A 20,272-nucleotide genomic window follows, 5' to 3' on the forward strand; every position below is an offset into this window, starting at 1 on the left:
AATCCAGGGCCTTTACTTGTAATGGAGTATTTTTATGTTGCACTATTGTTACTTTTACTGCAGTAAAGAATTTGAATATTTCCTCCATCACTGAAAAATACTAGACAGCTGGTGGTTGCTCTTGGTTGGTTACTTTTTTTTTTTTAAGTGTGTTTTTTATGTTAATGTGTGAATAATTTTATGATTAACAAAAATAAATACTTAATACATTCATCATCTAAATAATATTTGTAACCCTAACCCTTATGTGAGATAATAGGCATTTATTTGGTTATTTGTGCGTCACCTGAGGTGCATGCCTGCAGAGGGTAGGCGAGGTTCACCTCCAAGTCTAGGCACTGCTGTAAACTCTTGCGCGCACACACACACACACACACACACACACACACACACACACACACACATCTTGCAGCGGTAATATGCATCACACCTTCCTCCTCTCCCGTATGGAAAGGTCAGGGAATTAGCCGCCCTGTGCGCGCGCCTGTTAAGCCAGGGGTTCCGGGAGCGCGCGCGGATTGTCCACCATCTCAGCCCCTTGCCAGGCTGGGCAGCGCGCGCGTCTTATCATCCGCCTCCACAGCGAAGAACCGATCCTCCACGAGCACCGGTGAGTCCACTTTTCCCACTCTTCTGTCATGTGTAGTTCGGTTTTAAAGAAAAACAACAACAACAACAACAACTGCGCACTTGACCCTCATCACTCGTGCCGTCTCGTTTCCTTGCTCTGCGCTTTGCTCGGCGTCTTTTCGCACTTTTGCCCTCGTGCGTTCGAGCCGGAGCCGGAGCCGCTCGTGTGCACATCGCTCCATAAACGCAGCCCTGACCTTAACCACCGCCTCCACGGTCGAAAACCCCCCGACCACGGGTGGCTGCAGCGGTGTGTGTCAGGCCGCTGGGGCTGCTTTTTTTTTTCCATCCGACCATCTGCGTCCACACAACTGTTGCGCCCAGGGGCGTTTAATTAAACGCATATTTTGTCGAATAAGCGGCTCCCGACAACTGCCCGGGGATTAATTAGTCAGAATGGAAATGCATTAGTTTGATGCCGTGCGCGCTGTTGATGCTTTTGTCTTGAATTAGCTTTAAAAAAACAAAACAAAAGACGAAAGCTTACAGACAGCGGGGACTGGGTGAAGTGAAGGACTGGTGCAAGTCCATTTGATCCTTCACAGAATTTCAAACTTGAGTGTCTGTGTGTGCTTGTCTGACTTGTCCGTTCCTGTTATGGCGTTGGAAAAGGAGCAAGCCGCTGTTAAAATTAGCGATGTGTAATCTGCTGTTTTTCAGGCGAGAGCGAGTATTAGACCGCTCCCCCGCTGCCCTCGGCGCGAGGGTGCAGCTGACCCTCCAGCCTCTGCCGTTGAGCTGTCAGAAAGCTTACAGCCCTTTAAGCCCCCGCGCTCAGGCGCACAGCTTCGACTCATTTGCGCACTAGTCTTGCGCCTGCTCCGGAACGAGCGGGCAGGGAGGATATATGCGGAGATACCGAAAAACGATTTGGGCCTTGAAGTGAACGCAAAAAGTCGTAAAGTCCTTGGCGAGAGAGACCCAGGTAAAAATGGAATCAAATATAACAAGAAAATAAATACAATATGGTCCATGTTCCCATGGACTAATATTGGAAATCTATGTTGTGACCCCCCCCCCCCCTGTATTGGTTAACTGCTTTGTGCAGAGAAACATTTTGGACAGAATTAAATGAAAACTACCAAACCAGAGTCGTACAAACTCCAACTCCTAAAATAATAAAGTAGGTGGTTTATTTCCATGCATGTGATGACTGCATTGCAGAGTCTGCACGCTGACAGAGGTTCTGCGCACTTTAATGTTCATGTTCTCCTTTCTTGTGGAAAACGTTTCTACGAAGAATAACAGAAAAGTCGTGAAACGTTAGTTGCTGATTTAAAAAAAACCCTTTATGTAACAAGGTAGAAGTCTTGTTGGTATTAAAAGCAACAACAGGGCAGCATAACAAACATCGTACAAACATCGTACACAGAATAAGACAACAAGACGATATCCAGATAAGAAGCACAGGGAAGTATGAGTTTCCAAAACTGTCCATAAATTTAGAACCAAACCCAATGACCAAGATCACCGTTGTCAAGATCCTTTAAAACTGAGCTGGAAAATGTACGATTTACATCTGTTACGTTTCTCTCTATATACATTGGTTGTACTCATAGAAGGAGGCATGGTAGCCTGTCACTGACGCTCCGGTAGATCAATCAAGGTGCCTGCAGCGTGTGTGTGTGTGTGTGTGTGTGTGTGTGTGCGTGTGTGTGCATATTGTTTTATTACGATAATAAGAATATCAGCCACTGGGGGAAAAGGGTATAATGCGTAATGAGCTAAGTGACTAATGCACCACGCGTGGAACACGCGGCCAACCTCGGAGATCTGAGGCAAACCAAGTCGGACCTCTTCGTGTTTTTGCCAAAACAACCACAGTAGCACTTAAGGGAGCACTTGTATGGATTGAAAGGAAATTTTCTTCTTTTTTGTGAAATAACTGATTTATTTTTTAATCTCGTCAGGCCTTTCAAAATGATTCAAATCGAACAAATCTGATAAGGTCTGATTTAGTTGCAGCGCTCGCAACTTCACGACTTTTGCGACGGGTCGCAACTAGACATCGCTTCGTTTTAAGACGGTCCCATGCCAGAAGCTTCGCGAACCATTGAGTATCACTACATAAAACAGAAGTGACATGTTCTCCATTTCGCTCTCGGCTCTGTGTTTGCTAACACACGGTGAACTGGGATTATCGTGGATGTGTGTGCATCCTGCATGTGTAAGGGGATTGACGGCTGAAGGCCTCTGTATGTGCTGTGTGTGAGCTGTTTGGTTTGTCTCTCGGCGTACTTGCTTGTCTCGTGGCTTTCCCCGGTGTCTCGGGCACCTAGGACATGTGGTTCGAACCCGCCCTGGCACACCTGTTGCACGCGAATTTTTTCTAACTAAACCTATGGCGACATCGATTTTGTTGAATTTCTAGGAGCATTAACAGATCCGTCACAGATGAGGGACTGTGAAACTATTAAACGCGAAGCAGCCTGTAATAAACATGAGATCACCGCAAAAAAGTGAAAGAAGTTCTCCCTGTTCGTGTTTAAGAGCATTTGTAAGGAAGCAGATTTTACGTTCCACTAATGGCTCAACGCAGCATTTGGAGGACTGAAGCTCAGTCAAAAAAAAAAAAAAAATGGAAGTCTGTGGGAGACACATGTGCTTCTAGTAGTGTGAGACGTAACCACTCATTCGTCCCTTAACATTTAATCTTTAAAGAATGAGCCAAGTCACCAAATTACCCCAACAGATTGTAAACTGTGCCGCCTGGATTGCAGTTTGAGTTTAATCTGAGCCTGCGGCGTCAATTGGGTGAAAAAGAGACAAGACAGCTTAACTCGGGCTTGGATTTGTTCCATCCTTCTAAAACACACATTACTCTGGGATTTCTCGCACATGATATTCGACAGTTAAATCAACCTAAAATCGGTCTACAATGTGCATTAATTCAAAGGAAATTATATTTGTTTGGTAATTTATATATTAACTGTATTTCATAAGCAACCTGGGGTTTTGTTTCACAAGATAAGTCTGAGAGGTCTCCAGATGTGGAATAAATGTAACCACACTTCTGCCGCTGGGGGGAAAAAAAACAAGCAAAACAACCCCCCGGGAATTTCTGATAAACATAAGAAAGCGTCATTATTCTGAGATGCAATCAGCAAACTGTAAAAAATTATCATGCAAAAATAATTTTGCTAAATTGACTATATGAGGTAGGAACTCTTCAGTAGGAAAGATATAGTACCTATGAGATCATTCTCACCGTTAATTAGTCATGATTATCAGAAAAAACAGTTCCTAATAAGAAGGGTTGTCAATTTTTTCCCCAAGTTGCATTAATGTGTTTCCATATTAACAGGAAATTCTGCTGCACAGTTATGTTTATTTATTTATTTATTTATTTTTAGGAATTTGCTTTACTGTTTGCTTTTTTCCCTTGTAAATTATTACCATTATGATTTATTTTATTTTTTTTTTTACAGTTGACTGCTAAATCATCCCAGCCTCTGCATTTTGAACTGTTTTTTTTGTTTCTCTTTTCATGTACCAACAGAGGGATGAAACGCAAAAGAACGTATACCCGTCACCACAGAAATGAGTGAGTCGTCGTCAGTTCACTCGGTGAAGCTTGTTTCGTTGGCCAGATCACTGTCCGGGCTTGGGCTCGATGCCGCCAATGGAGGCCTCATCGGCCCCCCAGACAACGACGAGCCCCCTCCCCCGGTATGGCTTCCTCTGATTGTAAACACTCACATCCTGTGAGCACAGTTTTCCCTCCCCCGAGCTGACACACATGGAGCTTTGCCTGTGTATCATGCTCTTGCACTACAGCACTCCCTAAACTCCCTCCTTGCAACCCTCATCACGTGCCTCATTATTTGACCTGTGTGTGTTTCGCAGGAGTCCGGCATTGATCTAGGCCCTGGGCTTTTTTTCGCTGATGGCAAGAGAAAAGTGGACTATGTCCTTTGCTACAAATACAAAAAAAGGCATGCTTCCAAGTCACGCCTTTCCATTTCATCCAATGGGAGTATACCAATACAAATACCAGGCCAATGGGAAGCAGAAGCAGAGGCTGGGGAGGCAGGGGCACCTGCCGGAGACGTGGAGGAGTCAAAGCTGTCCGAGGAGGAGAAGGCTTTAATGAGAGAAGAGTTTGAGGCGGGACTACTGGAAGCTGGACTGCAGATAGAACGCGATAAAGAGGTGTGTGCGTCTGCTTCTACGGTGCTTTCACCACGATCATTTTTTTCATCTGCTGCAAACTCCCGTAGACATTCACAGGTCAGAGTTGTCCTCAAGTGTTGTGACCTCAAATCCTCTGCTTGGAAGGCTGCCAAACAGGTCGAGGATGAGACTCAGCCTGCCCTTGCAGCTGGAGGACACGCCTGAACTCTAATTAAAGAGAGAACTTAGTAATGTCCGAGGTGTATTATAGGACAATATGATAGTAATAATAATAACAAGAACATCATAGCAATGAGAAGAGTGTTGCATGTCTCTTGTCATGTTATGTACAGTATGTTCAAGTTTGTGTTTTTATTTTGTTTTTGTTTTCTCGTCCTCCATGGGGCGTATGACTGTTTGTGTGTGACCGTGCTTGTTTTTGTGTCTGTGTGTAGGGGGTTGTGGGACGCTTGCGTGTGTTAAATCAGCTGCTGTTTTGGTTGAGGATTAAGACCATTGACTGTAAGTGTGAAGCCAAATGCCAGATTATAGGGCCTTATTAGAGAGTGATCCACTACTTGGAAGAGTGTGCGCTGGCACATGAATGTATGTCGGGAGCGACTGGTTTTGACTTAATGGGTAGAGGGATGTGCCCAGTGGTCACCGTGTATTGTAGCCCTGTGTGTATCTGTAACAGTCTGTCTGTCTGTGGCCAAATATGATCAGGCTAAAGTTTTGAGAGCTGAACAGTGAGGGATTTGTTGGAAAGTGTAGCGCCGTGGATCGGGGAATGAGTACGCTTGCCTGTGCTGTTTGTGTGGGCTAAAACATGAGTGAGTCTACGCTAGTTTTCCTCACAGGGGTGCAAATAATTTTGTAAAATTTAATTTAGCGGTCGAACTGTGGAAATAATCTTCCCCACTGTGTCAAACTATGTGGCATCTTTGGATCAAAATCTACCTCCTACAAGTGATGTTGCAGTGATTTGGTTTTTATTTATACTTCCCTTCATTTTAATCTTGACGTTTTGATCATTTCAGATCAGTACCTTGACAGTAGTGCAGGGTCTGGCGACTTTGAACAGGCTGTAATAGATTTTAATACTGCTTCTGGAAAATTGCTGGTAAAGTGCTGATAAAACACAACATTAGAGGGGTAGCAGGGGCTGTGTGAGCCCTTGCAGTTGTATCTGCTCTGAACTGAGGTCATTACAGTAATTGCGCCGATGGGTCGTAATTCAGTGGTCCGGAGGCTCGGTAATAGCTGCGTCGCTTTTTCACATGATCTAAAATGATCATTGGCCACACTATGGCGGCTCTCAGGTACCCATCCCAACAGTTGATAATTTATCGCTCTTTTTTCTATACCTCACAGAATTGGGAGTTTCTGGGCTTGAAAAAATGGGATTTTCTACAAAAACAGCCTCATCGTGACACAAAGTAGCGTATTTACCGGTTTAGAGATGGCTCATCAGGCTGCTTCATGACAAGTGGCAGGCGCAGTTAAATGCAAAGACGCAGAGAGTGAAGAAGACAAATGCCAGATCAATCTAATTCTAATCTAATATTACATGTACGCAGTGGTTAATGTGATGATATAATGTACAGTATCTGGTGTTTCTTATGTTATGTTTCTCACATGTCTTATTTATCTGTGTGTGAACGTGTGTGTTTACGTGCAGAGGTCAAATGGCATAGGGTTCATTCGGCTGCACATCCCGTGGCCAATACTCAGTCGCGAAGCAGAGCTCCAGAAGATCAAAGTTGCTGTGAAAAAGGTCAGCGGTTTGACACGGTCATGTACACACCCCTGGTCATTGATATTATAGTTTTATAGAAAATATTTTTAGCCATTTGTAGAAAATTGATTTTGGGTGCACGTCACAATCAACCATTTTTGGAGTTGTACGTCAAAACGCTGTAGAGTGTGACATGAAGAGTCACGAGACAGATAGGTGTAGTACGGTAAACATAACACGGTGTGACTGAGTAGATTCGATCTAAATATTTTTCGTGTGTGTTTTCATTGAGCAGAAGTGCGAACTGCGGAAACGGACGGGCATTGCTGGGAAATGGGACTCCATCGTGACCAAAGTCAACACGCCGTTTAAACCGGACGTCCCTGACTTTGACGTCCACAGGGACTCAAAGACACGAGTCCATTTCAAAACCATCAAACACCATTTTATCAGAGACAAGCTCCACCTGTGAGTACCCGCTCTGTCACACTCACATTCGCACATGTAGCGGAGTAGTATAAAAAATCTAACCCACTTTAGGAGTCGCCCTTGGCCGGGGACACACGTGTCTTAGTTCAGTCATGGTTGGTGATTTAGATAACACCCTAATATCTAAATCACCTGCAAGCTGTGTGCTTATCATAACATGGCGGAGCTCTCATGTAAATTGAACTTTTATTGTTCACAACACGGAAATGGAAATTCTATAATCTGTGTGCTTCTGGGGCACAAAAACAAAAGAAAACCGAGCGTTACCAAAGGTCCAGGTTTGAACCCTGATCCCGGTACACAGTAATCCATAACTTTGAGTGAACACTCACATTTGTCCTGTGACTGCTTCTTGTCATTTCCTGCAGGTATGACATCAAGTCAACAGAAACCTTATTTGATAATGCAACACGCAGCAGAATAGTGAGTCCGGAAACACGTATCTTTCCTTTTTTTTTTTGTTCCAGATTTTGTATACGTTTTGCATATACATTTGAGTTCACATTCCATTTGTGCTGTGCTATGTTCGCTTCTAGGTGGCGGAGATTATTTCGCGTACTACCTGCAGACAAACTTGCCAAACCACTGGTGAGGTCCAAGTTTTTCTGTGATTTTGTTCTCTTTTTTTTTTTCATACTGTTCTTATGCATGCCGTCAGTCCGATATGATGCCATCCGTATGCCAGCCGTCACAAAACTGACTGTGTCCATGAAATTGTGTTACACTCCCTCTTTGTGTCACAAGGCATCAACTCATTATTGGCTCGGGGTGTCTACGACTCTGCCTTCCCTCTGCATGATGTGAGTGTAACAAAAATAGCAGCGTCACCGGACACTGTGGAAGTGTTTTTGCTCAGAAACTCCTCAAACATAGTACGTGTGTGTGTGTATGTTTAAACCTTTTTCTTTAGGGGTCGTTCACAAGGAGAGGACGGAAAGATCAGCAAAATGACAGACAGGTTAGTTGAGTGGCATTGACAAATGTGGTTGACAAAATGTTTGCAAATGACCCCACTGCTACTATTAGTGGAGTCAGTGCGCTATTAAAAGCCTGATTAAATGCCCTGATTTGGCCACGATGTTCATCTTGTAGTATGTGGTTTTTTTTTAAGATTCAAATCGCAGGCATCACAGTTGAGCCTCAGACCTGTCACAAATAAATCAAACAGGTTTCAATTTTTTTTACAACCAGAAACTGGGCAAAATGGAATATGACAGTGTAGTTTAATTTAGAAGTGGAATCTGCTCAAGCCATCACATGTGTGAAGATGTTTCTTTCACCGCAGACTAAGATTTAAATCCTTTTATTGTGCATTGTCAAATTAAAAGTCAATGTAACCGTCCTGGCAGCCATTTTTGGGAAAGTGTCTCACTGAGCTTTTGACTTTCAGATTAGTTGAATAGCACTCAACAGATAAAAATATTAGACATTTGAGAATTTGTTATTCATTTATATAATATATTAATTTGTGTTAATTGATCCCAGCCTGGTTACTACAGTATCCTGTGTCCTGCATATTTATTCATTAACTGTTTTTAACTGTTAATTACTTCTTGTCGCCCGCTTGGGTTCCTTTCAGCTCCTGCACGAAGAATGGGCTAACTATGGAGTCATGCATAAATACCAGCCTGTGGACCTGATCAGGTACCGAGCAGTCAGTGCAAACAAAAATGAAAGTCTAGGTATAGCTTTAGACCGCAGTGTTGAACATAGCTGCCAGTACCAAACTGCTGGACGGAGCAGACATACTAGGGATCTAGCTGTTCAAGAGGTAGCAGTGGGGCCGAGTATTTAAAGTCTATCCCAATGATGGTGCTAGAGAAAGGGCCGTGTCAATATTAAATGCATAAGTAATTAATCTCTCAGGTTCACGGGTCGGCCACGTACATTTCAGGGAAGGCCTTCATTTTAGGTTAATAATTCCTTATGTGTAAATTTGACACTTTGACCCGAGAGCGGTTCAAGACAAAAGCTCATAAAGTGTTTGAAATGGAAAAGACGTGCGCTCTGACGAGCATGGAAGCACTCAGAAAATGGACTGACGGTCTGCCCTTCAGATTTTGACTTTCCTCTTTTAGTTTATTCTCTGAGGGCCATGAATTACACATGCAAACTTCATGGAAATGAAGCCACTACTTTGGAGAGACCTTATCATGGATCTTAGTGTCAGGATAGTGGAGCAAAAATGGAAATCCGTAAACCAACAAAGCCCGGCGGCTAGCTGATGCTTTGCCTTTATTTTTAACAGGAAATACTTTGGAGAGCAGATCGGGTTGTATTTTGCCTGGCTGGGTGTTTATACTCAGCTCCTCATCCCTCCCTCTGTACTGGGCATCATTGTATTCCTGTATGGCATATTCACCGTGGATGCCAATGTGCCAAGGTAGGCAGACGTAAACTCTTCCAACTTATGTATGCCTATCAAAAGTACATTATAGTGACACCATTCGTGTGATTATATTATTCTCTTTGGGTTGTTTTTGCGCACACGTCTATTCCAGTCAGGAGACCTGCGATGACAACCTGAACATCACCATGTGCCCACTGTGTGATGGAGTGTGCGACTACTGGCGTCTGAGTACGGTGTGCTCACTGGCCCGGGCTTCATACCTGTTTGACAATGGAGCCACTGTCCTCTTTGCTATTTTCATGTCTCTGTGGGGTAACTATGCATTCTAACACACTTTCGGTGATAATGATGCAGCAGGGATATTTCTGTAAAACCAGCACCGGGACACTGACAGGAGGGGGCAAGATTTGGTTTGATAGCATCTGTTTTGACCCATTCTCTCTCTGTTTAACCACGATAGACACATTGGCATTGGTAACTTCTACTTAGGTGAGCCCTGGTCAGGACAAGACAGCGGAAGAGACAGCAAAAAGTCTTGTCACCTTAAATCATTACAATCGTAGATTTACAGTATATATACAGTAAGTCCTCCAATTTGTAGCACTAGTACCGGAAACAGTGCTGAATACGAATTAAGTCCTGTTTGGTGTCAGTTGGGATTTACAGTATAATGTTCTGTTATTGCTGTAATGATGGAGAAATGACTGCTCCTCTGTGCGAGAGGGAGGACAGATTTATGGCAACAAGCTAATTCTGCAGTCCAGTTCGTGTTCGTCGGTTTGCTAGAGGCTTGGGTGGAGGAGTGGGATGCATGACTGGAGCGAACGAAACGGCACCGACTTATAGTAAAAGATAAGCAAACTTGTTGTGTTTGCTCATCTTTTAATCTGTATTGAAACAGGCATACAGACTAAGAATTCTCGCATAAATAACATTTCTGCCGCTCCACATTATATAAGCTCAACGTTAACCACATTGCTCCCAGGCACATCGGGGACAGCTGCTGAACAAGGACTAGTTCCTTTTTCTCTCTTGCTAAAACATTATAGTACAGCGTAAAACTTTCTCGAGCAGTCACGACACTGTTTAAAATATCAGGGTCTTTTTATTGCCGGCGATTTCTAACATTCCTTGGGGGTATCTTCTCGTAGCTGCCTGTTTCCTTGAGCACTGGAAAAGGCGACAGATGTGTCTGAAACATACCTGGGACCTGACGAGCTTGGAGGATGAGGAGGTACAAAAAAATAGTTTCAAGAACACTGTACGCACACATACTGCACAATAAACAGGCACATACTGTACCTGCATGTATTTAAGAGTAGACACAGAGCCTTTGCTGCCTTGCCTTTATCATATCCTATAAAATCAGTCCTTGTGTCTATCCTTTTTTTCCCCTTTCTATTTATACGAGTCCCGTTTGTTAAAGTGCCAAGTCAGTCAGGGGGAGAGTGTTAACCTCATGGCCTGGTTCAGTCGTGACGACAGAGATCAGTTGTGTTTTGCCTTGCAGATTATCATTTGTCTCAAAACGGCGCCCTCCCCCTAACACACACACAGACACACACACACACACACACACACACACACACACACACACACACACACACATCTACACGTGGCCAGCGATGTATACATGCATTATCATGGCTTCTTACCCTGTAAAAGGCTGTAATGGGATTGGCGTCTTCTTAAAGCAGTGCACTTGCTGGAGAAGATGACGCGGCAGGGTCTCAACGTAAACACTCTTAGCCTAATACAACTCTTTCTCCTCTCTCTTACTCTCTCTCTCTCTCTTTCTTTTTCTCTCTGTGTCTCTCATTCATTTTATCTTTGTCTCTGCTGCCTGAAGGAGCGAGTCCAGGTGGGCAAGTTTCTATACCCATTAAACGGAACCACACTGAAGTCAAAAAGTGAATCAGAACTCGGTTTTTTTTTTATTTTAAAATATCAAAAAATGCATTGGTATTAATTTGAATACGTATAATCAGTTGAAAATTGGTGAATAATTAAAAAAAAATGAAAGATATGTTATAAAAATAAAAAGTTTCTCATTATATAATTATAATTATAGCTTGTAATTATTTTTCTGCTATAAATTGCTTTGTGGGGCTAATATGCAATCAGTGTATTATTAATCAGCAGCTTGTTTGCTTTTTCTCCTCATTTTTCTCTTTGCTTTGTATTAGAGAAGCATATTCTGAACAACTTTTTATGTGTTCAGACAGAAAATCCAATCAAAATTAGTTTATTTTGGATTTTAAAGTTTAAAATCATTGCCAAGCAGCATCATATTTTGAGGATACAATCCTAGAACAGGGCCTGCAGTAGGCCTCCACCCCCTTAAAGCCACAGATACGAGGTGACTGAACTCTGACTTGTGTGGGGAGGCGCTAAAACCATACAACAACCATCAATATAGCTGTGTTGCGTGAAATGCGGGACAGTCATTTCTGTCGCTGTAAGTGACTCAAGCCACCATATTGTAAAGTTGTTAGTAGCTAAAACAAAAATAGTGTGATATAAGGGCCATGTGCTTTAACATCTGTGTGTTGGTTTGTTGCAGGAGGAGATGAGGCCTGAGTATGAAGAAGCTTTACAGGAGAAAAAAGCCAAGATGAAAGCACAGTCCAGGAAGAAGGTATTGTATCTGAGTGTGTGATTTCGTGTGTTTTCAGACACAGTTTTATGACTTGCAGCACAAACTTCACACATAGATAAACTGGTACATTTTTACTGATAAATTTGTCTCGCTGTGTTTTTACTCTGGTGCAGTTGACTCAAGCTGGAGATGGTGCAGATGGCGAAACAGACCAGATGCTGGCCTCCCAGGTATCACTGCACTGCTCTGTGTGATAGGACATTAGGGGGCCAGGGTTGCTGGGGGGAGAGGGCAGAGCTGTTGCACGGGCTTCGTAGCGATTGCTAACACAGATCTCACTTCTTCAACAGCACAACACTCAGTGAGGGCAAACAAAATGTTGCTGCGCAAGCAAATGATGCAGTCCGTCTGGGTTTTGCATCTACAATAAAGTTATCACAGACTAACTCAGGATGTATGAGTTTATGTTGGTGCATAATGCGGAAACCCCCTTCACCTGCTGTGGGTGATTGAGTCCAAAGCTGCTTACCTGCCTGAGATTAGCCCAGATTACTGATGGAGAGAGAAAAGGCTGGAGGGAGAGGAGGAAGGGGAGGGGATTTCTGTCCTTTCAGATGGCAAACATGCCCCTGCCGGACGGAAAACATAATGTTGTCTGCGCAGAACATGTGCTTAGCATTACTGTGCATTACATGCTGTACATGCACTATAGCATAAATCAAAATGTCTGTGTCTTTTTTTCTCTGTACCCTAAAAAATGCGCCTGATTTTCTTGACAGCAAGAGCCAGAGTCTCTGGACATTGAGGATCACCTGTCCGGGTACCTCATCAATGTGTCCACCTTACTGCTACTGGTACTGCATTTATACTCTGTCCATGTTCTCACTTCTTTAACCTACATCTGTGTCCTTGTTGATTCCCCCATTAATCTTATAATACTTTCACATCGCACAATGTTCCATAATTATTATGTCATTTTTATGCCAATGTCAGGCAATTAACAGAAATAGGCAGCTTTTTTCTGTCCTCGTAATATTTGTGAGTTTACATGCATAAATGTTTTATTCATCAACATGATTTCTTCACTGTTTACCATATTATCTATATTCATGAATTTCTCATCGATCTACAGTGTCAACACTAGAGATCCTAATTTATAACTCGCAACAGTTTTTATTCTGCCAGTCAGTTCACTTTATTATAAACATTTAAGTGGAAAACTTAACCAAGCAAATATTCCCCTACACCATAGTCTCTAACCTTTTAATGTTGTGTAAATGTGTCCTGTGTGTGTTCAGATCTTCGTGACCTTCTCGGCAGTGTTTGGGGTGGCAGTTTACCGTATCTGCATGTTAAGTGTGTGGTCAATGAACCCTGATCCTGAAGCCAAGGCCAGTGTGAGGATGACTGTCACCACCACAGGCATCATCCTCAACATGCTGGTGGTTCTGGTGTTGGAGGAGGTTTATGGAGCAATCGCTGTGTGGCTGACTGAACTGGGTATTGTATTTGATTATGTTACAAAGTAAAGCGTTAAACAGGGGAGCCTTAGATCTCACTATGTTGGCTGGAACAAGTGTCGAACTGGAGACAGAACCTAGCAACACACTGGAGGACTAAAGAGACCAGTGGAAGCAGATAGTAAAGGGAGCTGGGTAAAAAGTGTCTGTTAGAATTCAGAAGTGGTAGAGTGGCAGGTGGATCAATAAATACCCTTAAGGAGAAAAAAGCTAAATACAAGGAACAGCAACACACCAAATCGGGACTGAAAAGATATAAATCCATTATTCCACCATTTCTTTATACCATTACATTAAAGTGACATTTTACATAAGATACCACCAATTCTGTAAGTTGCATTACTTTACTGTTGTCCATCACCATCGTAAACGTAGTGATATCATTTTTATAAAAAACACAGTACAACGCAGGTTATTTCAGCATCAAAGGCCACATAGCTGATTTAGGAGGTTTGGATTAAAGTCACTCCTTGTGATTGAAACAGCAGCATCGCGAGGAAACGTGTCCAACATGATGACGATGATGTTTTTATAATTGCTTTGACTCCTTTCCAACAGAACTCCCTAAGACAAAGGAAGAGTTTGAAGAGAGGCTGATCTTCAAGTCTTTCTTTCTCAAATCCATGAACGCCTTTGCACCTATTTTCTATGTGGCCTTCTTCAAGGGCAGGTGTGTAGCTTGTTTCATTTTTCTTTATTCGCTCACCTCTGACCCTCTTTGTCTTGCTTCCTTCCCATGTGACTTTGTCTTCTCTTCCCGCAGGTTTGCTGGGCGGCCCGGCGATTATGTTTACGTCTTTGGAGACTATCGCATGGAGGAAGTAGGTTCAGTCACACGCATTATTCATTGTTACGTGAATGTGTGCGTATATGTGTGTTAATGTGCCTCTGTGTCTTGAGTAAATGTGTGCTTTATATTCCCCAGTGTGCTCCTCCAGGGTGCCTCATCGAACTTTGCATCCAGCTCAGCATGATCATGCTCGGAAAGCAGCTCATCCAGAACAATGTGTTTGAGGTCCTCATACCGTATGTATTCTTTTTTTAAACGTTTCTTGCAAGGCTTCATTTGCTGAAATTTCACTCAGTGATGTCTTTTTTTGGTTTGTTTTTTCTGCAGTAAGCTGAAAAAGATGTACAGAACAATACAGGAACAAAAAGGAAAGAAAAGAGCAGCAGAAGATGAGGAGAATGAAACAGAAGAGAAGAGACCAAAACAACAATTTGACAAAGATTTCACCCTTGAACCCTTTGAAGGCGTCACCCCAGAGTACATGGAAATGAGTGAGTCTTCTTTAGTCACTCTTTTATTCACTCAGTCACCCACTACTGTAATCACACAATGTAATTTTTGAACTATTTGTGCATGAATGTGTTCATATTTGCAGTAATTCAGTACGGGTTCGTGTCTCTGTTCGTGGCCTCCTTCCCGCTGGCGCCAGCGTTCGCCCTGCTCAACAACGTGATCGAGATTCGCCTGGATGCTGCAAAATTTGTCACTGAGATCCGGCGGCCCGACGCTGTGAGGTGTAAAGACATAGGTACAGATCACACATGAGAGCACGTCCACTCTGTCAGTCTCTGTGTGAATGTGAAATAAGCTATCCTGGAACTTTTAATCATTTTCTTTTCCTTTACTCCAATCTGCCCCTCCATTTTTGTCTCTTTTTCTACATGTCTGTCTGTCTGTCGGTCTGTCACGTACCTTTAAACAAATATACACACCACGCACACACACGCACACACACACACACACACACACACACACGGACGGACGGACACATTTCCCTTTCCCTCTTTGTCTCTTTTCATGCACATGCTCTCTCCAGGGATTTGGTACAACATTCTCTGTGGAATCAGCAAGTTCTCTGTCATTACCAATGTAAGTGTGTTTGTGTGTGTGTGTGTTTGTGCGAGACCTCTGGCAGACAAGATCTTACTAAAGTGATGTGCACAACAATTTACGTAAGTCATGAAGACTGACATTTCCATGAGGTTGATGTTTCACCTGTCTCACGAGGATATGGCAGCATATCCTTTTTACTTTTTAAATAGCCTGATGATCCTCATCATATGCTCAATGTTCCCTGTTGGGATTTTTAGGTAAAACTTTCTAAACTTTCTTTCTAAAACGTATTGTGAGGTATTCTTAATGTATAACAAATGCACTAAATGTATTTGCTTCTGTGTAAAACATTTGCAAAGCGATTTTTAAAATAATTTATATGAATGAATTTGCTAGCTGGCAGTCTTTTTCCTCGCCTTTTTTGGCCCACTGTTACACTTCTTTACGCGTTACTGCTGCCATCTGTCGACCAGTGGATTAGCGTCCGTTCTATGGCGCCAGTACTGGCCACAAATTCCTCAGGTTATTAATCTCTGTCTCAGTCTGCCTCAATCATTCTGGGTACAGAGTTGTCTGGCCAAGGCAGTGAGCTGTTTCCTGTTAGGAAAAACAAGTGAAATTAATAGTTAGCACAGCAGTCAGCACACTTACCTCACAAAAACTAATAAATATTTTATAATCAATTTAAACGACAGAAATCTATAAAGAAGAAGAAGAAAAAAAATCATGGTCCAAACCCAATACGTGTTACAGCAGCCAGGATGTTCTCTGTCAGGAAGCAAGACTTAACCCAAAAATGTGTGGCCTCAGAGATCAAACATGAGTCCATCTTCAGCTGGTTTGGTTTGCTCTCTTAGTAGTTTAGCTGTATCACAACAGAGATGGAGAGAAATCACAGAACTTTTATCAACAGTAGCGTATTTGTATTACCTAGGTATTGTTACTGACATTACATTTGTCTGAATGGGGCTTTAGTCTGTTCTTCTGGATACAGCTGTTAGTGAGTTGATGTGCTAGGAGTAACCAGTACATGGTTATGTGATATATGTGCGATAATACAGTATTGTCATTTCCATCCCTTGTTTGTCTTCTCAGGCGTTTGTCATCTCCTTCACGTCAGAGTTCGTTCCACGAATGGTTTACCAGTACATGTACAGTGTAAATGGCACCATGAATGGCTACACAGAGCACTCCCTCTCTTACTTTAATGTCAGCAACTTCCCACCGGGCACTGCGCCCACCTCCACCCTCATCACAGGAGTCTCAATGTGCAGGTCAGAGTGACTCTTTTAACTTTGACCTTTCTGGAGCCTCCTTTAAATCCTTGAGCCCGGCAGCTTAACTCTTACTTTTTTCCTAAATCCCAAGATTGACTGGAGTTTTTACAAACTGTAAAATGTGGCATTTATAGCAGGGATTTACTGAGGAAAATCTTCTCAAGAATTACCTTTTTTTTCTGATCTTTAATCACATTAGTTAATTTTTTCCGTAGGTTCCCCCTTGGTAATACCCACACTGCTTGTGTTTTTCAGGTATAAGGACTACAGAGACCCACCGTGGGCACCAGATGCCTACACCTTCTCTAAACAGTACTGGTCTGTCCTGGCAGCAAAACTTGCCTTTGTAATATTCTTCCAGGTATGGAAAAATTATATTTACAATTGTGAGTTTGTTGTTGTTTGTCTAAAGACGGTGATGGTGTCTGATCTCCGAGTTATTCTTGAACACCTTTGCATCCATTGTTGTGGAGATTTTGCTGGTTATTGGTCAACTCATCAGTGGAGAAAGTGTCCAGGAGCCCAAGATGTCTTATGCTGAAAATATTAATTGAAGCTTGGCCAAGAAGAATGGATAAATTTTATAAAGTTTATGTGCATGATGCCCTATCCTTTCTGAAGCTCAGTCCCCGTGCTCAGCCGATTTAGTCAGTTTTCGCCCAGAAATTGTCAAACTCGATGTCTCTACGTTATGTGGAGTTAGTCTATTGGTTCGCTATTCTGTAAACAGGGAAATATTTTTACCCGTGTTAGTTCAGATCACGTCGATTCTAGCAGACACCAATCTGTGGCTCCTAGGGAGGCAAAAACAGCCATCTCCTTTGACCTTGGCTACTACAGCAAAGCTGCTTCATTTTTATCAGAATGGCTCTGTTTTCCCCAAATAATCTCAGACAACTGCCCAGCATCTCAAGGAGAGAAGATAATGTGCCTTTCAGAAAGATTTACTGCTGTTTCACATGAGACCTCAAGGCGTAACCCAACAGAAAATTCCCTAACACCCATTTGCTATGGGGCTTTCTTCAGTGGTTTTAAGCCCTAGTATTTCTGTAAACAAACCCTACCTTGCCTCATGCATTCTTTACCACTGTCTGTCTTTATTGCTGACACATATGAGACCACAGATGTGAAGGGATGCACTGATCTAACTTTTTCTCTCCCAATATCTGAACTCAGAGTATCTCCACATACCAGTCCCCGATCAGATAGCAGTGCTCTCTCTTTCCCAAAGTTAAAATCTGCGTACCTTATTGTCTGGAACTAATCAGGATCATTTTTATGTAACATGAGGCCAGGGAGGCTGAAGCCCACCATGACTGAAATAGTGTATCTTTTAGTGGAAACACTTAATAGTGACACTGACAAAGTGAATCTGCAATGCGGATGTGGATCAGTCTCTCCATGGCCGATACCCAATGCTGATCTGGCGGAGTGGTGCATCCCTGTAGATTGGAGAATCAGATAAGACCATTTACCCTCTTTTGCAGCAAAATGAACCTATTGAACCTAAAATAAAATTTCTATAAAAAAAAAAAGGATTATCATGTAACTAGAGCAGCAATTAACTCCAAGCCTTTTCTTCAAATGTAGTTATATATTGCAAGAAAAAAAAAATCCTTGTCTTTTTTGCATCCAGAACCTTGCCATGTTCCTAAGCATGTTGGTTGCCTGGATGATCCCAGACGTACCACGGTCTCTGCGGGAACAGCTGAAGAAAGAGAACATGATGCTGATGGAGTTCCTGCTGAATCAAGACCAAGAAGCACGTGCCAAATCTCACTCCCCAAAACGCTCCATCCCCTGCTTCCCCACCAACATAGACATTGTGGTGGAGGCTCTACCAGAAGAGCAAGAGGAGCAGCAAGTGGAGGAGGAGGAGGAAGAGGCGGTTGAGGTCAGTTTGGATGAACCCAGAACGACCAGTCGCAGTGATCCAGAGGTCTGGAGGACATTCGAAAAAGTCGAAGATAATGGACAGATACAGCGAGAAGGTGAAGGAGAAGATGAGGGTGGAGAGGTTGAAAGGGAAGAAAAGGAAAAACATGGAGAAGAAAATGAAGGGGGTGGTACGGGGGATAATGAGCAAGAGGGAGTAAAAGAAAAAGAGGATGGTGGACAAAGACAGGAAGAAGAAAATGAAGCGAAGGCAGATGAGAAGAATTTTAATGTTGATCTGGACTCCTTCATGAGCGAGCTGGGCCTGTTAGGTGAGAGGTTAAACTTCATGTATCATAACATATCTGTTATGTTATCTTAGATTTTTCTCCTTTGTTAAGATCAAGTTAAGTTTGTCTTATTTGTGTCTTGTGAATAAATCTTCTTCTTCTCTTGACATGTAGATGAGGAACCCTCATCGAGCATATCTAGAGATACAGGGCTTCTCCGCTCAGTCTCCAAACAGGAATACCGGAAAGATCAGGAACCTCTGTCAAATCCATCATCCAAAGGAGGCTCATCTGAGAGTCTGAAGGGCTCCAGGGCACAATTTACAACATCAGATATTGACACTAGGCCGTTCTCACTCATTGCTCCTCCTCCCAGAGAGCCAGTCTCAAGGGCAAAGGCCCGTTGCTCCACCTTGCCTTCCCGCCACAGAGGGGCTGAGGCTTGTTACAGCCTGCCCCGGCCCAGCCACTCCACCAGCCTCACAAGGTTGCAGCAGACGGCCACACTCACTCCTCTGATTCCCCTGGGGTCGTCATTATCGGCCTCATCCAGCCCATTCCCTCGCCCGCACACACCTGTGTCACCTTCATCTCCACATCCCACACGGTCCCCATCGCTCAACCCCGAGTCCCCACAGCCAAAAGCCCCCAGTGAATTGTTTGCGCTGAAAGGCCCTCCGCCCCAACAGCCACGCTCCAGGGGCAAAGCCCGGTGCTCCACCCTGCCTCCACGACAAAGAGCACCTGGTCCTGAGGAACACTCCACCAAGCCTAGCCATTCCACCAGCTTTACAAAGCTGGGAGACCGCATCCCCCCTTCCCCAAGTGAACTGAAGCGCAACACGCCAGTATGAGGAGAGCTTGAAGGTGAATGAAAGGGACAGAGGGTGGCAGAGGGAGGGGTTGGGCTATCCAGATTAGCCTCTCCTGCCTGTGCCTGGAGCCTCACCCCTCCGTCTCTCCTCCCCATGTGCATACATAAGACCTGGGGTCTGAAGAGAGACCATCCAGATCAACTGAACCTCCTTTTTATCCTCTTAATCCTCACAGAGATGTTTATAATGCTCAGTGGTTTAGGGCTGATCCTGACAAGGGAAGTGTTGGACAATTCCGAGAAAGACTGCCTGGAGACTCTCCTTGCCATGCCCAAAGGAAACACCACTGGAACTTTAACTCTTTCTATTCTTTTTTTTGTTTGTTTGTTTGTTTGTTTTTGCTCGCAGCCACAGCCCCCTCTGTTATTTTCAGGCCCACACATGCAGCAGTGCTGCCTTGTAGACCAGAGCAAGATGGAAATGTATACAGCACAGTTAGTATCACCAGTTATGCTTGTAGATCTACTGTTTATTTTTAGAAGTTTTGATATTTTAAAAAAATTCTAATAAAAGGACATATTTTTGATATGTGTTTTTCCTTCTGAACTCTCAAGTTCATGTGCTGGACCTGTTATGTTATATTTCAGTCTTGTTGCCTTTGGCAAAAGGACTTCTATGATTGACAGTTGGCAACGTAGTTAAAGCTAAGGTATCATCCATATCATGAATATAT

At 43.2% G+C, this 20,272-nt stretch overlaps 1 protein-coding gene across 3 annotated transcripts; it reads left to right on the forward strand.

Moving 5' to 3' along the window:
- The first annotated feature begins 518 nt into the window (after positions 1–518).
- On the forward strand, positions 519–20,106 carry LOC120793414 (anoctamin-1). Of its 3 annotated transcripts, none has more exons than XM_040133489.1 (27): positions 519–610; positions 4,130–4,299; positions 4,477–4,782; positions 6,425–6,520; positions 6,777–6,949; positions 7,339–7,393; positions 7,507–7,558; positions 7,715–7,770; positions 7,881–7,928; positions 8,550–8,614; positions 9,219–9,353; positions 9,472–9,632; positions 10,472–10,554; positions 11,884–11,958; positions 12,093–12,149; positions 12,699–12,773; positions 13,218–13,419; positions 13,998–14,109; positions 14,203–14,260; positions 14,365–14,465; positions 14,557–14,720; positions 14,825–14,977; positions 15,266–15,318; positions 16,378–16,556; positions 16,815–16,920; positions 18,196–18,766; positions 18,899–20,106. In XM_040133489.1, the coding sequence occupies exons 2-27, from the start codon at positions 4,171–4,173 to the stop codon at positions 19,576–19,578; spliced, it is 3,945 nt and encodes a 1,314-aa protein (XP_039989423.1). In that variant the 5' UTR covers positions 519–610; positions 4,130–4,170; the 3' UTR covers positions 19,579–20,106. The 3 variants fall into 3 exon arrangements, with proteins under 3 accessions (XP_039989423.1, XP_039989425.1, XP_039989424.1); XM_040133491.1 differs by lacking the exon at positions 519–610 and adding an exon at positions 1,458–1,555; XM_040133490.1 differs by lacking the exon at positions 519–610 and adding an exon at positions 2,544–2,797.
- Positions 20,107–20,272: the final 166 nt, after the last annotated feature.

This window comes from Xiphias gladius, chromosome 8 (genome assembly GCF_016859285.1).
Source record: "Xiphias gladius isolate SHS-SW01 ecotype Sanya breed wild chromosome 8, ASM1685928v1, whole genome shotgun sequence".
NCBI lineage: Eukaryota > Metazoa > Chordata > Actinopteri > Istiophoriformes > Xiphiidae > Xiphias > Xiphias gladius.